At 47.5% G+C, this 21,418-nt stretch overlaps 2 protein-coding genes across 9 annotated transcripts in view; one reads left to right on the top strand and one right to left on the bottom strand.

The window, feature by feature from the left end:
* Positions 1-896, bottom strand: part of LOC125718801 (globoside alpha-1,3-N-acetylgalactosaminyltransferase 1-like) — a 12,929-nt gene extending 12,033 nt beyond the window's left edge. The window contains exon 1 of the mRNA XM_048992896.1: positions 689-896. Within this exon, the coding sequence (XP_048848853.1) occupies positions 689-747 (59 nt within the window). The 5' untranslated portion in view covers positions 748-896. The remainder of the gene's footprint in view (positions 1-688) is intronic.
* The window catches only part of LOC125718800 (uncharacterized), a 22,995-nt gene extending 1,577 nt beyond the window's left edge, over positions 1-21,418 (top strand). Inside the window, exons 1-4 of one of the 8 annotated variants that reach the window (XM_048992895.1) lie at positions 10,827-11,080; positions 13,220-13,351; positions 17,183-18,003; positions 18,190-21,418. In XM_048992895.1, the coding sequence (XP_048848852.1) occupies positions 17,549-18,003; positions 18,190-18,553 (819 nt within the window). In that variant the 5' untranslated portion in view covers positions 10,827-11,080; positions 13,220-13,351; positions 17,183-17,548 and the 3' untranslated portion in view covers positions 18,554-21,418. Of the gene's footprint in view, positions 1-10,826; positions 11,081-11,276; positions 11,460-11,936; positions 11,956-13,219; positions 13,352-17,182 lie in introns of those variants that run through there. The other 7 variants (XM_048992894.1, XR_007384932.1, XR_007384931.1 and 4 more) reach the window with 7 other exon arrangements.

The following is a 21,418-nucleotide window of genomic DNA, read 5'->3' as shown; positions in this document are numbered from 1 at the left end:
AGTTAAGATCTGAAAGCTAGTCATGCATAGATCTAGATTATTCCAAACTTTTCCTCTCCACTATATATGAAACAGTAGATGGTGATGATAATCACGTATTAACATAATAATTTATTATAATTCATTATTATTAAGAGATCCCCTTGGGGGAATGCTCTTTTCGCCCCCATCGAAATGGGAGAGCAAGTGAGAACAAGCTGGACGCAAATAAGTACAGATGGAGAAAACTGCAGATTCCTGACTGCTGCCCGTTTTCGGATTACACCTTGTTTGACACATGTCACTGGCTACATCTCCACAGACACTTCTGGCCGCATTAAGACAGGCGTACGGCACAGTGTGGCTCCCGGCTCGCCTGTCTGTAATATGCCCATGCGTTTCTTTGCATCAAACAGTGCATCGCAGCATGACCTCAAATTTCCTAGATTACCTGTCTTTTTAAATCTCTAAATGAACATGATCCCTAGAATAGTTTAAGTACATTAAAGGATTTAAGTAAAATGGACACATACCTGTCTTCACGTGTTTTTTCTATTTACGCTTAAACGTAACATTTACGGAGCCTAGTTTAAAGCTGCACAATTAGCCAGTGGATACGTTTTACTGTAACGTTCTCAAAATGCAGACGCTTATTCATAACTGAAACAGTTATCGAAATTCAACACGATAGACAATGTAATTTACTCACCCAAGTATTGTTAATCCCATATAAAGCACAAGAGTCTGCGACCGAATATAGAAAGACATGTTTTAGTAAAAAGGTGGCCGGAACTGATAACCCTGCTTCTTAGTGGGGGGAAAAAGTTTTAGCATAAGCAGTAGCCTGAGCGCTAATTGTGCCTTTCTGCGTTGCCCGCATCTGTGCTTTTTACCTAACGCGGAAGACACAGTGCTTATAGCGGCGCTTCCGCTAGACCCAGCGCATACTCACTAGGCATTTGCTGTGAGGATAAACGCAAATTAGTTGCGAAACGGAAATACAGTTGTCATTGCGTGGTGAATATGAACAATGAGATCTGTACCCCATTACAAAAAGAGAGTACTAGCTCTGATATTTCACCATGCAAAAAGAAAAAAAAGTGTGGGAATACGAAACTCTCCGGGACTGTTTATTGCTTTTAAAATGCGTCTTGGGCGATCGGCTCACAAGCAGACAGCCGAGTCACATCACCGTATACACCTGTTGCTACCATGCGACTAAGCTGTCCAGCTGACCACTTGTATTCATATTCAGAGCAGCTTTGAGTGTTTAATAAATGAGCTCCGTTTTCATATCGGCTGGTTTCAGGTCTACTTTCTGCTCAGCAGCAAGCAATTTGAATGTCTATTGGTGAGACCTGGACCGAAGATCTGGAGGGTGATAACGAGTTACATTACAAATACTTATTTAAATGCATAGAATAGGAATGCTTTGCAACTATTTTGTGTAATATATGTTTTAAACTGGAGCCTACCCGATCTTATAATTTGTTTATTCTGAATAGCATTATCGTGGACTGTCAACAACTGGGTAACTCGTGTAAGTTTCTTTGTGATAATGATACACACACATCAACACGTACTAGGTAAGTCCTTCCATATCAAATCACCCAGTGTGAGAGAAATTTCTCAGGTCACCTTCTCAGATTCCCCTGAAAATCACAGGTGCTCCTATACCATATAAGGTATGCTTTTGAAACTACAGCCTTTAGAAAACTTCCATCCATCCATCCATTTTCCAAACTGCTTATCCTACTGGGTCGCGGGGGGTCCGGAGCCTATCCCGGAAGCAATGGGCACGAGGCAGGGAACAACCCAGGATGGGGGGCCAGCCCATCGCAGGGCACACTCACACACCATTCACTCACACATGCACTCCTACGGGCAATTTAGCAACTCCAATTAGCCTCAGCATGTTTTTGGACTGTGGGGGGAAACCAGAGTACCCGGAGGAAACCCCACAACGCCATGGGGAGAACATGCATACTCCACACACACATGCGACCCAGGCGGAGACCCGAACCCGGGTCCCAGAAGTGTGAGGCAACAGTGCTAACCACTGCACCACCATGCCGCCCCTTGATCAGTGTATCTTATGCACTTTTCCTCCTACAAGGCTCTGAAAAAATGGTCAAAATGAAGCTTCCTTTGAGAGCTTCTTACTCAAACAATATGCAAGATACAGCACTCAGAGCAGGGGCGTTTTAGAAGTTAAAGACCAGCAGCTAAGTCAAGTTTACCTGGCGCCTGACATTTTTTGAAGGAAGACTGGACTAAAAGACTCATCGCTAATGATGACCCATGACACCAATAAAGACACCAAACGAGCTAAAGTATACCAAATGATGACAGTTGTACAAAACCATTTGCATATATGTACTAAAACATTTAGAAATTTGTGGGAAGCAATGAAATGTGATATTCTGCTGTGCAGAACAATATGGTGACAATATGGTGTGGGGATTACATTTGTTTTGCAAGGGACTGTGCCTCCATTTTTAACCCATTGCCCTGTCCCACCTTTGCTTCTCCCCAGCCCTCATCCCCAGTGGTCCTCATCCATGTCTTGGTTCTTTTCCCACCAGCTGATCTTCATGTTTCCTTCCCTAGTGTCATCCAACAAGTCACACCTGTTTTGTACTTGTCTTACCTCTCATTCCTGCCCTTCTGCGAATCACTCCAGCTGCCTCCATTGTGCTCTCTTGTTAGTCCATTGTATATGAATGCCTCTGGGTCTTCTGCCTCCCAGTCTGCACATTTCATGCTGAAAACCGATATGTGGTCAAACAGGACATGCAAGACATATATGAGTTTGACGGTACACTTAGTAAAACTGGGAAATGAACTAGGAAATAAACTGGGTGTGGCCTGCACACTGGCATGCATTCGTGTGGGTGCGGCCCGGACTCTGGCCCTCATTCATGTGGGCGCAGCCCGGACTCTGGCCCTCATTCATGTGGGCGCAGCCCGGACTCTGGCCCTCATTCATGTGGGCGCGGCCCGGACTTTGGCCCTCATTCGTGTGGGGGCGGCCCGGACTTTGGCACTCATTCGTGTGGGGGCGGCCCGGACTTTGGCAGTCATTCGTGTGGGCGCGGCCCGGACTCTGGCACTCATTCGTGTGGGCGCGGCCCGGACTTTGGCCCTCATTCGTGCGGGGGCGGCCCGGACTTTGGCAGTCATTCGTGTGGGCGCGGCCCGGACTTTGGCAGTCATTCGTGTGGGCGCGGCCCGGACTTTGGCAGTCATTCGTGTGGGCGCGGCCCGGACTTTGGCCCTCATTCGTGCGGGGGCGGCCCGGACTTTGGCAGTCATTCGTGTGGGCGCGGCCCGGACTTTGGCAGTCATTCGTGTGGGCGCGGCCCAGACTTTGGCAGTCATTCGTGTGGGCGCGGCCCGGACTTTGGCCCTCATTCGTGTGGGCACGGCCCGGACTCTGGCAGTCATTCGTGTGGGCGCGGCCCAGACTCTGGCCCTCATTCGTGTGGGTGCGGCCCGGATTTTGGCAGTCATTCGTGTGGGGGCGGCCCGGACTCTGGCAGTCATTCGTGTGGGGGCGGCCCGGACTCTGGCCCTCATTCGTGTGGGCGCGGCCCGGACTCTGGCCCTCATTCGTGTGGGTGCGGCCCGGATTTTGGCAGTCATTCGTGTGGGGGCGGCCCGGACTCTGGCAGTCATTCGTGTGGGGGCGGCCCGGACTCTGGCACTCATTCGTGTGGGCGCGGCCCGGACTCTGGCCCTCATTCGTGTGGGGGCGGCCCGGACTCTGGCCCTCATTCGTGTGGGCGCGGCCCGGACTCTGGCACTCATTCGTGTGGGGGCGGCCCGGACTTTGGCCCTCATTCGTGTGGGGGCGGCCCGGACTTTGGCCCTCATTCGTGTGGGGGCGGCCCGGACTTTGGCACTAATTTGTGTGGGGGCGGCCCGGACTTTGGCCCTCATTCGTGTGGGGGCGGCCCGGACTCTGGCCCTCATTCGTGTGGGGGCGGCCCGGACTTTGGCCCTCATTCGTGTGGGGGCGGCCCGGACTCTGGCACTAATTCGTGTGGGGGCGGCCCGGACTCTGGCCCTCATTCGTGTGGGTGCGGCCCGGACTTTGGCACTAATTTGTGTGGGGGCGGCCCGGACTTTGGCCCTCATTCGTGTGGGGGCGGCCCGGACTCTGGCCCTCATTCGTGTGGGGGCGGCCCGGACTTTGGCACTCATTCGTGTGGGTGCGGCCCGGACTCTGGCCCTCATTCGTGTGGGGGCGGCCCGGACTCTGGCCCTCATTCGTGTGGGGGCGGCCCGGACTCTGGCACTCATTCGTGTGGGTGCGGCCCGGACTCTGGCACTAATTTGTGTGGGGGCGGCCCGGACTTTGGCCCTCATTCGTGTGGGCGTGGCCCGGACTCTGGCACTAATTCGTGTGGGGGCGGCCCGGACTTTGGCCCTCATTCGTGTGGGCGCGGCCCGGACTCTGGCAGTCATTCGTGTGGGGGCGGCCCGGACTCTGGCACTAATTCGTGTGGGGGCGGCCCGGACTCTGGCCCTCATTCGTGTGGGCGCGGCCCGGACTCTGGCACTCATTCGTGTGGGCGTGGCCCGGACTCTGGCACTCATTCGTGTGGGCGTGGCCCGGACTCTGGCACTCATTCGTGTGGGCGCGGCCCGGACTCTGGCACTCATTCGTGTGGGCGCGGCCCGGACTCTGGCACTCATTCGTGTGGGTGTGGCCCGGACTCTGGCACTCATTGGTGTGGTTGCCGCCCGGACTCTGGCACTCATTCGTGTGGGGGCGGCCCGGACTCTGGCACTCATTGGTGTGATTGCGGCCCGGACTCTGGCACTAATTCGTGTGGGTGTGGCCCGGACTCTGGCAGTCATTCGTGTGGGGGCGGCCTGGACTCTGGCACTCATTTGTGTGGGGGCGGCCCGGACTCTGGCACTAATTCGTGTAGGGGCGGCCCGGACTCTGGCACTCATCTGTGTGGGTGTGGCCCGGACGCTGCCACTCATTCGTGTGGGTGTGGCCCGGACGCTGCCACTCATTCGTGTGGGTGTGGCCCGGACGCTGCCACTCATTCGTGTGGGCGTGGCCCGGACTCTGGCACTCATTCGTGTGGGTGTGGCCCGGACGCTGCCACTCATTCGTGTGGGCGTGGCCCGGACACTGGCACTTATCTGTGTGGGTGTGGCCTGGACGCTGGCACTCATTCGTGTGGGTGTGGCCCGGATACAAGCTGAGACCCAGTGACAGGCTCAACAAGTGGAGTTAAACACTTAGAGCTTGAAGTATAATGAGACTTGTGGCTGAAGCAGTTGGAGATGGAAAGGGCTAAAGCCGTTTTTAACGTGACTATGATCCAAAACCTTCCTATATCTGTCCCAGTAGTACCAGCTGGCTCTGATCCTGCTGCCGTTCTAATGCCTGTGATGGATGTTGCCAAGTATGTTGCTAATGTACCCATGTTTAAAGAAACTGAAGTAGATTAGCATTTTTCTGCATCTGAATGCCTAGCAAAATCTCTTTTGTGTGCTGGTACAATGCAAGCTGATGGGGGAAGAACTCGAGAAGTTCGTGGAGTTTAAGGGAAAAACAAAACTTTTTTTTTGCATTTTTTTAAACTCGCCACAGTAGTTTTATAAATCCTGCTGGAGTGCAAGTGGCTGAGGACAGTAATTTGCCCAGAGTGTAAAAACTCACTGGTCAGTGAGTGTAAACCAATTTCTGCTAAAAGGATGGTTTTAAGTGTGAGAAACACTGCTGGGAAGCTGTCCCGCGAATGTTTTTATTGCCGTCCATTAGGACACTGTGGACTGGAGCAGCGTAAAATGTCCTCAAAGGGAGTGAGCTGTGTGAACACTATATTGGGTGGCTAGGGTAAGGTGGTACCATTCATCTTAAGGAAACTGTTGCTCTGAACAGTCTGAAAAGGTGGAGGTGGTGATGCTATGAGATACTGGTGCAACTCAAATCTTAATGTTGGACAGGGTGATTCCCTTGTCTGAGCATGCTTTTTGCCAAAAGTATGTAGTGCAATAAATTAAACTGGGGTATGTGAGTTTACCAGTGTACCGGGTCTATTAAACTGCAGAGCTAGTAACAAGATTTGTTAAAGTAGCAATTGTCTAAATTGCTATCTACTGGTGTTTCAGTAATATTGAGCAATTGTTTCATTATTAAAGTCAGAACTTCTGAGCTTAATTTCCTCCTACAAATGTTCTACCAGGCTTGTACATGAAACTCCAAAAGAAGATTGCACCACTGATTAGCACCACCCTGTTAAACTTGTTTGTCTCGTCTCTTAAGCTTGGATATGCTCCAAAACCTTTTAAAATAGTTGTTACTAGACCTGTTCTAAAGAAACCCAGTTGTGAACCTAGTGATTACGCAAATTATAGACCTATCTCAAATATTCCTTCCATTTCAAATAGAGAGAAAAGCTATTTTCATCAGCTATTTTCTTTCCTACAAAAAATAATGCTAATGAATTATATCAGTCTGACTTTAGACCACTTTAGACCAAACCACAGCACAGAAACAGCTTTAATCAAAGTAATGAATGATTTGCTTATGGCTTCTAACCGTGGCTGTATATCTTCATTGGTGTTACCAGATCTAACTGCAGCATTCGATACTGTGGACCATAATGTTCTCTAGGCTAGAATCAGTGTTTATTAAACTGTAGGCTTTTGCCTGTGTGGAAGAGACTGAGATCATTCATAACATATACATAATTCAGTAAATTGATATATATGCATTTATTTACCTTACTTGAAATATGAATCATTCAAAAAAATCTTTCAGCTTAAATTTAATGGTCCGATTAAATGGAATCGGTTCTATGTACCGGCCGGATACCCGATACCGATATCGGTATTAGTGCATCCCTAATAACTACTAAGCCAGATGATGCACCACATCTCTCTGGGTTAAAAAACGGTCTATGTTCAGCTCTAGTGCAGAATGGCAAAAAAATCCTTATGTTAAACACAGAAAAAGCAGAAATACTGCTAGTTGGACCAAAGGGTGCTCAAAATAAGTTTGACAACCTAAACCGTGGTGGACTTCCTACTTGGCTTAACACACTGTTCAGAGATCTTGGTGTCCGGATTCAGATTTATGTATGATGTTCACATAAGTATTACTAGAACTGCATTCTGCCATCAACAGAACATAGCCGAGCTTCAAAAGATGCTCTCCTTTCAAGATGCAGAAAAACTAAGACATTTGATTATATTAACCCTGTTCTATGGTCCCTGCACTGGCTTTCATTTATGTGTGATTGACTACAAAATACTGATATTATAACTTATAAAGCACTGAATGGCCTCGCACCAAAATACCTTAGAGATCTACTGGTCCCTAACAACCCTCTTCACTTGCTTCGATGTCAAGGAGCAGGATATCTATTAGTACCTAGAGTAGAAAGAGCTATGGCACGCTGCAGAGCCTTCTCTTATAGAGCTCCTTAGCAGTTGGACAGTCTTAGAGTTGATGTTCGAGATTAGGGCTCGTCCGTGCCAATACACTTTCGTTCAGTAAAACAAAACGATTCTTCCGATTTAGCCTTCCCTCTGCACCACCACGGATCTTATTTTTCCCAGAAACGGAAAAAATTGCCCTACCATCCGGCAACTCATCTTTCTGTAAATACATTACTGTGGACGTTCATAAAAGTAAAAAACTGTTACGCCTACATCAGTGAGCTCTGATTGGTTATTCTTCACTAGGAAGAATAATGCTTTGTCGGATATTCAGAATTAGAAAAAATCAAAAAAAAGACTGTGCCTGAGCCAAATTTAGCTTTAGCTCAGCTTAAGACAAAGACATCCAGCCATCCAACATCAGAGTGCACTGAAACTCAGGGGAAGAGCATTTACTTTAAAAACTTTTAAAAAGTCAAGCGTTCATAAAAACTGAACTTTATTACTAATCAAAGTCAAAATATGAATCACAATATATCCTTCGCCACTTCTGGCTGGAAAAAAAAACATGAAAATGACATGTGCTGGAGCTACAACAAACAAATAAAATATAAAGCACGTCACTTCTAAAAATTAAAATATATAATAAAAAGCTTTGGTAATGTGCAAATGAAAAATATCAGAAATATATAAAATTAACAACCACTCTCATACCAACATTGTCATGCCCGGCTCGTCCGCTCTTCCTGTGTGCCACGCCCCCTACTTACCCACGTGTGTTTCCCGGATCGTACCCAGCTGTGTCCGTTTGCTTTCAATTAGTCTTGTGTATTTACGTCCTGGTCTCCCCAGTTTTCGTTGTCTGTCATTGATGTTTGTTCGCGTGAGATCCCCGTTATCCCTATTAAACCCTCGTTTGCCCCGATTCCTGCCTGCCTCTCTATTTTTGGATTGCTCGCGCTCCCTGAGCGATCTTCCGTCCAGCCCGTCCTGCAACGTACGTGACAAACATCACTTGCCTTTTATAATTAGCAGTGTGAAGGCAGAAGTTGTTTCCCAACGCTAGTGATAACGGCAGATTTTTTCTTTCGGAAACTCCAGTAAAAAGTTTTCGACGCATTAGTGTGGAGGTAGTTTCAGGTTTACTGTCACGACTCGGGAAGGAGGGAGGTGAAGGTAGGCATCAGGAAATGCGGAAGGGGCTTTACAACCAAAACACAGTACAAAAGGGAGAAGGGAACAGACCGCGAGGAGTCAAAACCAGGCTGGGAGAACAGGGGTAAACATACAGTAGAGCTCAAGGTAACTGGCAGGCAGCCAGGCAACAATACAATGACCGGACTGGGATGCTCAGGACGAGAAGGCACTTTATACACCACAGATGAGGGAGCAGATGAGAAGCACCTGGGATCATCCACAAGAGGGCTGAAACGAGAGGCAGGGTTGAACGAGGAATGGGTGTGGCTCGTTAGCGCCACACAACAGGGAACACGCGGGGCCTGTGCTGTGGGGCGTAACACTTACTCCTGGGTTCACGCTTACATTCAAGCTTTCAGACTCTCCTGCTTGCACAAGGAATCTTATGGCAAATCTATACTATTCCATTAAAAGCCTAAAAGTAAAAACCGTTGGGGTAGTTTGCAAATGCTACAGACTATTTTTAAGGTGATTAAACTGTTACATATATGTGTGCGCAGACTTGTCTTAAATTGAAAATCTCATGCCAGCCAGTCTCAACTAAAAACACACTTGTTTAGCTTATATGGATTCTGGCTCTAGCTAACTGCTCACTCCCAGTTAGACCTATAGTGTGAGGTGTAGAGCTGGGTGGGGATCGGTGCCATTGGCTTTGGATGAACTGAACTGTCAGTGCTGTCACTCAAGCTTCACACCCTCTTGCGGAATTGCAGTGCTGACATTTCAGGGACTCCCTATGCCTACGTTCCCACCTGCCTCTCCCTCCTACTTATGCTGTCATAGCCATATCTGCCGGAGCTTACATACTGCACTTACCTGTTTGCACTGCCTCTAGTCTCACATACTTTGGCTAACTGCACATTTTATCTCCCCTATTCCTCCTGGGGGTGCTGCCTAGAGACCCCAAATTATCAAGATATCCTGCCTACCCTGCTGCCTGCGACGTCTCCACTACCTGTGGTGTCTTTTCGGCCTGCTTACTCTTCTGCCTGTGATGTCTCTCCTGAATGCCCTTCTGCTGCACCACTCTTCATCCTGTCATCAGAACCAGCACCAGAACCTGCCTGCCATCACCTGCCTGCCCCTCACTTTGAGACTCAAATACTGGGACCTTGCCATCTTACACATTTGACTTCCTCTGCCGTCCCCTGGAAGATGGGCTCTTCCTTTCAGTCTGATTCCTCCCAAGACTTCTTCCTTCTAGAGAATTTCCCAGAGTTTCCCAAGCCTCTGGTTTGCTCACTGGGGGCTTTGGGCAGGGATAATGTAAAGTGCTTTTGAATGTCGTGAAAATATGATATACAAATACAAAATGTGCTATACATAACACATGCAGGTTGTATCCTGCTTGTGTTATGACCTGAGCTCAGGCTTTATGGCAGGATGATGCTGAACAGGTGACTCTCAGTGAGAAATTTTTGAGCCCAGAATGGGTTTCTAGTGGTAACAGTCCTTCTGAAAGAGATTGTGTATGATATCAGATTGATGCTAACTGGCCTGTTTCATCTCCCAAGTTGGTGGAAGACCAGAAGTCAGATGGTATTCTGTAAATTTTTTGCCTTGCAGAAAAATGAAAACGCAAGGTCTGATAGTTTACCCAATTTCTCTTTGGAAAAAGGGTGTGTTGTGATACATTGGAAGTCAACCCTGAATGAGGTATAATTTAAACAGCTTGTGGTTCCACTGCGCTATCGTGCATATGCGTTGGAGCTGGCACATGATCATTGTTTGCTCACTTTGGTATACGGAAGACCTGCGACAATAGTACAGCATTTCTTTTGTTTGGGACTAAAGAGAGATATTCAACTACAAGGTGGGCTCAGCTAAATTTGTTACAAAATTGGGCCTGTTGAAAGCATATTGGCAAGTTCCACTGACTGCTAGAGCATGCAATATTTCAGCTTTCGTGCCACAAGCAGTTAAGAAGACACTCTTCAAGGAGAGCATAGGCACCAGCCTCATATTGACATGCTGAGAGGCAAATGAAAACTTTCAAGCTACTTGAAGTAGTGGAAGTCTAAAATTCCAGACAGAATAAACCCGACTGACATGGACTCGAATGGCAAGGTGCAGGCAGGAAAGAAGAAAGGAAGGTGGACCACCCACTTGCAGCTCACAGGACAAACAGGGTTTATTAACAAAACTGAAAACATGGAGAAAACTACAAAACAAAACAGACCACAAGTGGTCAAAACTAAAAAAAAGGATAAAAAAGACTACAAACTGCAAAACTACAAAAGGATCTGGGCAACAAGGAGCAGGTCACCAGGCAAAGCACAAAACACACAACACTCTGGAATATACAATAGAGTTACACAATTGACATGCAACAACCACGACCCACTTGGGAAGTGAACTAAGACAGGAAGTTACAGGAAGGAAATACATAACAATGCAGCAGGGGTGAGACATGAAACGAGTATCCAGTCAGGGAGGGTGCAGGACAACGAGCAATCAGGAAATACACAAGGATCGACACAAGAACAGGCAACAGGTACAACTAATAATTAACTAATAATTAACAGAGAAACTAAGAAACAGAATATACACTAGAGGAATAACAGACTGATAAAACACAACCACGGGCACAAAGCATGAGACCAAAACTGAATACAAATCACAAGACACAGGAACTATAAAACTGATACAAATGAAACACTAGGGAACAAAATCTGCGAAAATACAAAAACAGAGAAGGCAGGATCTGAACACACAACTGAGGGGATTACAGGTAGCCGCATGCTGAATTCACTGAGCGATGCGGCCATCTGAGGAGCAGGGGAAAACACAAAGGCTGACAACAGGGAGAACAGGATGGCCAGCGTCACCTGCTGGCCAAAAGAGGAGGAGACAGGGAGGAGACCCTGACATCTGTATGTAGGATCGCTTCGCTTACTAACAACAAGGCGTTACTAACACTGACAGCAATCCCAGCAGGTTTTCTAGAGTGGTGAGCAAGGAAATGGGAATACGGAGGGAAAACATGGGCACCGGATCAGGCCCTGACTGTAGTGGCTGGACGTGATGGTGTCGGGGTCTGTACCGTCTGGCCCACCCTCTGTGACCCTTCAATGTTTGCCCAGCAGGCATTGTCGGCCATTCCGCCTTCTCCCCTCTTTGTCGTTTCGTCCATCCCTTTCCTATGTGTTCGGTCCCCGTTTGGCCAGCAGGCTTTGCCGGCCATTCGGCCTTCCCTCCTCTCTGTTGTTTCGTCCATCCCTTTCCTATGTGTTCGGTCCCCGTTTGGCCAGCAGGCTTTGCCGTCTGAGGAGCAGGGGAAAACACAAAGGCTGACAACAGGGAGAACAGGATGGCCAGCGTCACCTGCTGGCCAAAAGAGGAGGAGACAGGGAGGAGACCCTGACATCTGTATGTAGGATCGCTTCGCTTACTAACAACAAGGCGTTACTAACACTGACAGCAATCCCAGCAGGTTTTCTAGAGTGGTGAGCAAGGAAATGGGAATACGGAGGGAAAACATGGGCACCAGATCAGGCCCTGACTGTAGTGGCTGGACGTGATGGTGTCGGGGTCTGTACCGTCTGGCCCACCCTCTGTGACCCTTCAATGTTTGCCCAGCAGGCATTGTCGGCCATTCCGCCTTCTCCCCTCTCTGTCGTTTCGTCCATCCCTTTCCTATGTGTTCGGTCCCCGTTTGGCCAGCAGGCTTTGCCGGCCATTCCGCCTTCTCCCCTCTCTGTCGTTTCGTCCATCCCTTTCCTATGTGTTCGGTCCCCGTTTGGCCAGCAGGCATTGTCGGCCATTCCGCCTTCTCCCCTCTCTGTCGTTTCGTCCATCCCATTCCTATGTGTTCGGTCCCCGTTTGGCCAGCAGGCTTTGCCGGCCATTCCGCCTTCCCCCCTCTCTGTTGTTTCGTCCATCCCTTTCCTATGTGTTCGGTCCCCATTTGTCCAGCAGGAGTTGCTATCCAACCTGCTCTCTCTGTCTTAGTTCCTAGTGCTCCCTAGTGTGTTTTTTTCTGCATCCTAAACTGCCATGTAGCTTAGTGGATTGCGTATGCAGCATGCAGTATGTTAACCGTTTCCTTGTGGGTTTCAGCCTGGCCTCACGCCTGCCTCATCTGTTATTTTGTATTTATTGGTTTTCTGTCTTTTTCATAGTGTTTATTAGTTCTGCGTTCTCCTTGTGAAGCTTGTGCCTTGTTTAATTAAGTTCCACGTGTTCCTATTTGTTGAATTACTAGTGTGTGATTAGTGTTTCTTACTTTGAGAGTTTATTGGAGTTTCCCTAATGTTGTGTTCATTATTATAAGATACTGCCTCTTCGTTAGCTCGGCTGTCTGTTGTATTTAAGTGCTTGCCCTCCTACTATTCCTTGTTGATTCATTGTGTGTGTTGCTAGTGGAATGTTAGGTCAATGGTGTTTGTTCCAGCGTGTTTTTCAGCCTGGTTGGTTTTCCTCGTTATGTTCCCTTAGTTGCCCAGTTCCCTCTGTTAGTTTATGTGTGGTTTTCCTAGTTATTTTTCCGTGTCGAGTTTTTTGACCCCTCGTGGTTCCTTTATTTTCTAGTTTCCACTTCGTCTCTACTTTTGTCAATAAACTCCTTTGTCTTGGAGCTTTTAATTGGATCGTCACCTTTTTTCCCCGCCTGCTCCATGCCGCGCTGCAACAGAAGGAACTTTACGGGAGCCGAAGTGAAAAAGACAGACGTGCACCAAGCACAGAAAGAACAGCACATGACGAGGGAGCACACCCACGGCCTCCTGTCAGAAGGTTATTCCGCTCGTTTGATGATGAATTCCAGGTGAGTTACACCTATTCTGCTAAACAATAACTAATAGTAAGGGTGTTGCTCTTATTTAGAAGGCAAAGGCATAGCTATTCTTTCTGAGGATCGGTGTCTCAAATATGGTTTCACAACATTTCATGAAGTTATATTTTTGGTAGCTTTGTTGTCTAGGTTTTTCTTGCTGTACATTTTATAGTTGTTTTGATTACACTTACCTTGCATCTTTTTCAAGAGTATGAGTTGATTGTGTTCCAAAAACAAGTAAAGTAAGTATATGCTCCCTCAATCAACTTACACTCAGTGAGCACTTTGTTGGAAACACCAGCACACCTGTTTATTTATATAATTATCTAAACGGTCAATCATGTGGCAGCAGTGTAAACCATAAGAATCACATAGATACAGGTCAGGAGCTTAAAGTAATGTTTACATCAAAATGGGGAAATATGTGATATCTGGGATTTTGATCATGATTTTTGGTGCCAGACGGTTTGAATATTTCTGTAACTGCTTATCTTCTGGAAGTTTCACACACAATAGTCTCTAAGTTACTCAGAATGGTGTAAAAAAACAAGAAACATCTGGTGAGCAGCAATTCCGTGGACTGAAACAGCTTGGTGATGAGAGGTGTGAGGGGAGAATGGCCAGGCTGCATGAATCCATGAACCTAACCTGCAAGCCTTGTGTCAACAGTCTAGGCTGGTGTGGAGATTGTGTTCTTGGCAAACTTTGGACCAGTTAATACCAATTGATCATCGCTTAACTACCACAGCCTAAATGCTGACCATATGCATCCTCTCCTGACAGTTTACCCATCTTCTAATGGGCTCTTCCAGCATGATAATCATGTCAGAAAGCAAAAAATGGTCTCAAACTGGTTCCATGAACATGACTGTGTGCTCAGTGTTCTTCAGTGGCCTTCCCAGTCATATGATCTGAATCCAATATCAGGCGCGCTTCCTACCGCTACGCCACGTTGCCAAACGGCAATGATTTCATACTATTGAAGACAGAGAGATATTGATACATGCTTTTGTATATAGTAGGTTAGAATACTGTAATGCTCTGTTATCTGGCAGCACACACTGCACACTAAATACCTTGCAGCGTATTCAAAATACAGCAGCTGGAATTGTCAGGAAGTTTGAACACATAAGCCCTGTTCTTAGTTCCCTGCATTGGCTTCCTGTTAGGTTTAGAGCTGACGTCAAAGTTCACCTGCTTACATATAAGGCACTTAAAGGTCCAGCTCCTGCCTACCTTACAGAATTACTTCAAGTTTACAAGCCGCATCGTGCGCTCAGGTCACAGAATGCAGGTTTCATTTTCATCCCAAATATAAATAAAATGATAGTGGGAGGTAAAGCAGTCTGCTACAGGCCTCTGTATTGCAGAATGGTTTACCAGCCTATGTTCGGAATGTCGATTCGGTCTCAGTCTTTAAACCTCGACTGAAGACCTAATACTTCCGTTTAGTTTACCCGCAGCCTAGCACACCGTGACTATGGTAACTGGTGTCATTTTTATCTACTTGACCATCCATGTTCTCTGCCTTCCCACATGTCCAGAGGGTGCCCGGGGTGGGACAACTGCACCCGCAGGGACAAACCGGTTGTTTTGTTTTTATTTACACACTTATTTACTTACTTCTAGCATCCATTTTCGAATTCAGGAGCAATTCGACTCTTTTTAAATGTCTAGGAATCACTGATCACTGCTTTTCCCATTGGATCTGAACAGATTGCCTGATAATTTTATGGGGGAATCTTTGATTTTCATGTTACATTGCTAACTAACCTCAAAAACTGGATTTTTACATGTAAGTAAGGCTGTGAGTGAAAAGCTTTAATTTACTGTGATACTGAAACATGTTTTTAGTGGCTGTATGTATGAAAGTTGCAAAATCTGTTGTTTGATCAAATAGCCTGCATATCAATTTCAAGTTTCATATAATATGCAACAGACGTAAGAAAATGTGCATAAAGAGAACGTTTATATAATGATAAAGGGTATTTGTAAGATTAAAAAATAGCATTTATATTTTTCTAACTACAAAATCATCTATTAGCTAGATAAACCGAAATTCTAAATTTGTATATCAAATATGGAAAAGTTTATAATCAGATGAAAATTATATTTTTGTAAGCAAACTTTACTGTAGTCTACTGTACCGACATGTAGGTCAAGAGAGATTTTAAGAAGATATCAGCCCAAGATTTTAGTAAATGTGAATCTAAAAAAAATGTTTGGGAAGGGCTGCAGTGAGGTGCATTCCCGTAAAAACAGGAACGCCCTCGACAGGAACGTCACTGATCGTGTTCATGGCTCTAAAGCCATTACGTTTAAGACAAATGCCCACACCAAGAAACAAATTCTGCCGCGGGCTTCCTACTTTTCTTATATGTATTAAAACCGTTTTCTCGTAAAACATAACTTTAATTTAATTTATTAATTATAATGGATATAAATAGTTCTAATTGGCCTACAATACCACGACTACTACTTAACTTAGTTGAATACCGTTCGCATTATGATACCGCTACTACTGTTTAAACCAACTGCCGAAAGCATGTTTGTTTTAGACAGCGACTGTGGTACATCTAGACCAGAAATTCTCGTTCCTGGTCCTGATCCACACCCGATCCAACTACTTGTTATCAGGGTAGGATCCGATGTTTTGAGTAGGAAATACCTGTGCAGGACAGGGGTTCGCGAGGTCACGGATTATGAACCGCTGATCTGGACATTTAAAACAGACAGGTTACTGCGGAGGTGCCCTTTCCTGTCTCTGGGGCGCTGGAACTTGATAATCAGGGCTGAATCTAATGTGACTACGGTTGGACCTAAATTATTAAAATAATTTAACAATTGACTAAGTGTACTGTAGTCAAGGCTACATATACAGTATGATTATTCTGTAAAACAAGGATAGTCAAATGTTCATAAGGCAACCGCAGGGACAATCCGGTTATTTTCGGTTTTTTTTTTTACACACTTATTTACATACTCCTGGTACCCATCTTCTGATTCAGGAGCAATGCAAAAATAGTACACAGCCTGTTTTCCCATACTTCTGCAATGAAAAGACACGCACTATTTTCTATTGTTTATCAAGATGACATTAAGGCTTAAGGAAAAAACACACAAAAAGTTACATACAAACGTGCCTCATTAACATGTACCAGCCTTCTATGCAAAATACATTTGCCACAAACCTTGCTTCCTCCAGTACTTTAATGCCAACGTCATGGTGGGGGTGTTCCTCTTCGACAGAAACGCCCTGTCATGGATAGCAATTCGACTCTTTTGAAATGTCTCCACCTATAGGTACAATGACGTCATTGCAGTTGGCCTCCCAACATTTAAGGTGGAACCGAAATTTTGAATATGGAGCAACGAATAAGGAGTCAACTTCTGCCTCGTGTTCATCTGACTTTAGGGCAGTGGTTCTCAAACACACTGCTGATTACCTGGATCAGGTGTGTTCAGTCAATCAGAAGCTGAAAGACAGCTGGGATTTGTGTGTGGGGCAGGGATAGCAGGAAAACAAGCAGGGCAGTGGGGCCCGAGGACCGACTTTGAGAACCACTGCTTTAGGGGAATAGAATGGAACCACCCGTGGGTTTATGTGTTGAAGCATGTTTGGTAATGAGCCAGGGGGAAGTTTGTTTCATTCTAAAGATTTTGATAAAATGTATTATGTTTAGCATTTTTCAAAACGTCAGGGTGCCCACTTTGGTAAAGGTAATTAGCAGCGAGTTCTTTCAGGGGAAATTAGTATAACTAAGTCAATAAGTGGTTAAATGTTAATTTACTATGTTTTTGGTGTATTTGCCTGTTTTACAGACACATCACTGCAGACAACAAGAAAAACACACAAGGGTCCAGCACAAAGACAGAGGAGGGAACAGGATGGCCAGCACCTCCCTCACTACATCATGTGACATCACCAACATACCGAAACACAATGCAGAGTGTCATGGCGGGAGGGTCCCAGGCCTGGCCTGGCCCAGCACCTCCCTTACCACGCCATATCCCATCACCAACATACCGAAACACATTGCAGAGTGAAACAACGGGAGGGTCCCGGGCCTGGCCTGGCCCAGCACCTCCCTCACCATACCATGTGACATCACCAACATACCAAAACACAATGCAGAATGCCATGATGGGAGGGTCCTTCGCTTGGCATGGCCAAGCACCTCTCTCACCATGCCATGTGACATCACCAACATATCAAAACACAATGCAGAATGCCACAATGGGAGGGTCCCAGGCCTGGCCTGGCCCAGCACCTCCCCTACCACGCCATCTGACATCATCAACATACCGAAACACAATGCAGAGTGCCACAATGGGAGGGTCCCGGGCCTGGCCTGGCCCAGCGCCTCCCTTACCACGCCATATCCCATCACCAACATACCAAAACACAATGCAGAATGCCATGACGGGAGGGTCCCGGGCCTGGCCTGGCCCAGCACCTCCCCTACCACGCCATCTGATATCACCAACATACCAAAACACAATGCAGAATGCCATGACGGGAGGGTCCCGGGCCTGGCCTGGCCCAGCACCTCCCTCACCACCCCATGTGACATCACCAACATACCAAAACACAATGCAGAGTGCCACAATGGGAGGGTCCCGGGCCTGGCCTGGCCCAGCACCTCCCCTACCACGCCATCTGACATCATCAACATACCGAAACACAATGCATAATGCCACAATGGGAGGGTCCCGGGCCTGGCCTGGCCCAGCACCTCCCTCACCACCCCATATGACATCAGCAACATACCAAAACACAATGCAAAGTACCACAATGGGAGGGTCCCGGGCCTGGCCTGGCCCAGCACCTCCCTTACCACGCCATCTGATATCACCAACATACCAAAACACAATGCAGAATGCCATGATGGGAGGGTCTCGGGCCTGGCCTGGCCCAGCACCTCTCTCACCACCCCATGTGACATCTCCAACATACCAAAACTCAATGCAGGGTGCCACGATGGGAGGGTCCCGGGCCTGGCCTGGTCCAGCAAATCCCTCACTATGTCATGTGACATCACCAACATACCAAAACACAATGCAGAGTGCCACGACTGGAGGGTCCCTAGCCTGGCCTGGCCCAGCACCTCCCTTACCACGCCATTTGACATCACCAACATACCGAAACACAATGCAGAGTGCCACAACTGGAGGGTCCCTGGCCTGGCCTAGCCTGGCCCAGCACCTCCCTCACCACAACATGTGACATCACCAACATACCAAAACACAATGCAGAGTGCCCTGATGGGTGGGTCCCTAGCCTGTCCTGCCCTGTCCACTGGAGTTATCAAGAGGAAAGCAGCACTCGGCCATGGCTAAATGAATATACAATTATTAATAGAAGCCCTTTGCCTTTATTATTTCGAAATGTGACCAATTATTTCTCACCAATAATTTTCTATTTACATTGGTTCCCCCTCTCTAAACTAATTCTGAAGTGCACTCTCTCGTCTCCAGTTCTCCTTTGCTGTCAGTGTCAATTCGCTGCAAGTCTCGTGGGAGTTGGAGGCATGTCCAGCAATGTATCGCATCGTATCATGAGGAATCCTACTGCATTGCAATAGGGGTGAATCCGATAGTAGTTGCTTCATATGTATTATTAATTAATTTATAGGATCACTGGCAATACATTGAGATGTGTTTCGCATCACCTCAGAGACGGAGATGCTCATCCCCACCTCACACAATATGCTCAGTTTTGGGAAGCCAGTTCACCTGAATTCTCTCTCACTCTCTCTGCATTGTGGAAGTTAGTTTAGAAAAGATAACGAAGCAGGTTCAACGCTGTACTTTTATTCACGGCCTTGCGGATTTAGCATGGCAAGAGCGAGAAAACAGATATTACAAGGAGTAAATTAAAGGCAAATTATGCAAAATACATAAAAAAAATAAATCATTAATAATTTGCTTTCAGCTCAACACAAAAAGAAACACCTATGGCACCACAAAAAAACCTAATAAAAATTAATGTACATAGGGAATTCCAGTACAAAGGAACATTCATACTGCACCTTGGGGATCCAACTGGGCAAGAGATCAAGTACTGATATGCGAGCAGTTTTACAGCACCCAACTGCACCAAAAAAATACTCATCCTTAATATCTTGTATATTCCCATGTAATATAACCTTAATTATACCAAGCGATACTAAAAGTAAAAATGTACAAAAACAGAAAAGTAAACAGACATGACACTTTATTTATTTATTTCATAATATCACCCCCCTGTCACGCCCTGCTCATCCGATCCTCCCGTTTGTCACGCCCCCCTCGTTAACCTCGTGTGGAATCCCGACGTCTCCAGCTGTTTCTTGTTATTTCTAATTAATCCTGTGTATTTCAGTCCGCGTTCCAGTATGTCTCCCTAGTCTTGTCATTAACATCTTTGGGTCGCTAATGTCTCTGTGCTCCTGATTGTGTCCTGCCCTTATTAAAACCCAAGTTCAATCAGAATTTCTGGACTATGGTGCTTCCCTTCCCGCCATGCTCCCAGCGGGCACGACAGAATGGCAGGACTCCACAAGAAGACGCCTCAGCTGACTGAGGCTGAATACCTCGGTCTCGTAAATGAGGCGATTTATTGGCTGCAACAGCCCGAGGTCCAGGAGGACCCCACGTTTTGCGCCCTGGCTGCTCACACGGGGGATATCCTAGGGAGGATTTCCCCGTTGAAGGACCCGTTCCTCGCTGAAGAAGTTAGTCTGAACTTGCAGCAGCTCAGGAATGGGGTAGCGGAGGCAATGATGCGGTGGGTAGCCCTGGACAGCGGAATACCCTCTGGTCTGCTGTTGGAACTTCCAGAGGTGCCCTCGACTCCGTCACAAGAAGCGGGAGGGAAGAAAAAGCGGAAAAGTCAGAGACGTAAGGAGATGCCAGAGGTCCTCTTAGGGGCTGTCTCCGCTGCCTGCCCTGCTGCATGTTGGGAGGAACCCTTCCCGATTCTGAGCCGGTGGTGTTCTGACCACTTCCTGACGCTTGTCTGCCTGCAGCCACTGCCGCTACGCTGCCAGCGCCGGCGGCTCACCCCTTCCGGGGAACACGCCTAACCTTTAAATTGGCCAGGTCTGTTGGGGATACTATCCCGCGGGACCCCAAGATCCCCAAACAGGCGGCGCCCGCTGCCAAGGCGCAAACCCCTGCTCCGCCCCCTGAGGTTCCTGCTCCGGCTCTTGCTCCGCCCCCTGAAGTTCCTGCTCCGTCACCTGCTCCGCCCCCTGAAGTTCCTGCTCCGTCACCTGCTCCGCCCCCAGCAGTTTCTGACCCTTTGGTTCCAGTTCCCTTTTTTCATGACCTGCCGCGGCTTCTGCTCCCTCCTCCCCTCCACCAGTCTCCCCTTCAACTCCCTCCTTGCCTTCTTTTGGTCCCTCCGCCTCCCTCCAGGCCCCTTCTGATGTTCCCTCCAGCTCCTCCCTCGCCGAGGGTCCCTCCGGCTCCAGCCTCCTGGTCGCCAGCTGCCCCTGCGTCTTCCACCTCTTACCCGCTGGGGTTCCCTCCGGCTACCCGTTTCTCCCCACCCTTTGCCTTCCTGCCGCCTGGTTTTGTGCCCCCCGTGTCTGCTCCTCGTCCCTCTGTTTCTCTGGTGTTCACTCCTGGTCCCTTCGTGCCTCCCATTGGTGTTTCCCCTGTGTCTCCTTTCTTAGTGCCCCTGTGCCTGTCTGCATTCCTTATGGTTTGTCAGTGGTTGTCTGGATTGTCCCTGTGCCTGTTCTGTGTGTCGGTCCTGATCCCTGTGCCCTGTTAATGTTTTTGCTTTTGTTTTCCAGGTCTCATGTCCCCGGTCTGGTCCCTTCGCTCCCCTTAGGCACGCCCCGAGTGCACGCCATTTGGGGGGAGGGGGGTTCTGCCACGCCCTGCTCGTCTGATCCTCCCATGTGCCACGCCCTGCTCGTCTGATCCTGATTCCAATTGATCCTGTATATTTCAGTCCGTGTTTGAGTCCGTTCCCCTAGTCCTGTCATTAATGTCTTTGGGTCACTAATGTGTTGTTGTGCTCCTGATTGCATCCTGCCCTTATTAAAACCCAAGTTTTTATCAGAA

The sequence above is a fragment of the Brienomyrus brachyistius genome, chromosome 23, assembly GCF_023856365.1.
Source record: "Brienomyrus brachyistius isolate T26 chromosome 23, BBRACH_0.4, whole genome shotgun sequence".
Classification (NCBI taxonomy): Eukaryota; Metazoa; Chordata; class Actinopteri; order Osteoglossiformes; family Mormyridae; genus Brienomyrus; species Brienomyrus brachyistius.
The sequence above is the reverse complement of the archived record's forward strand: the minus strand, read 5'-3'. Positions and strand labels throughout refer to the sequence as shown.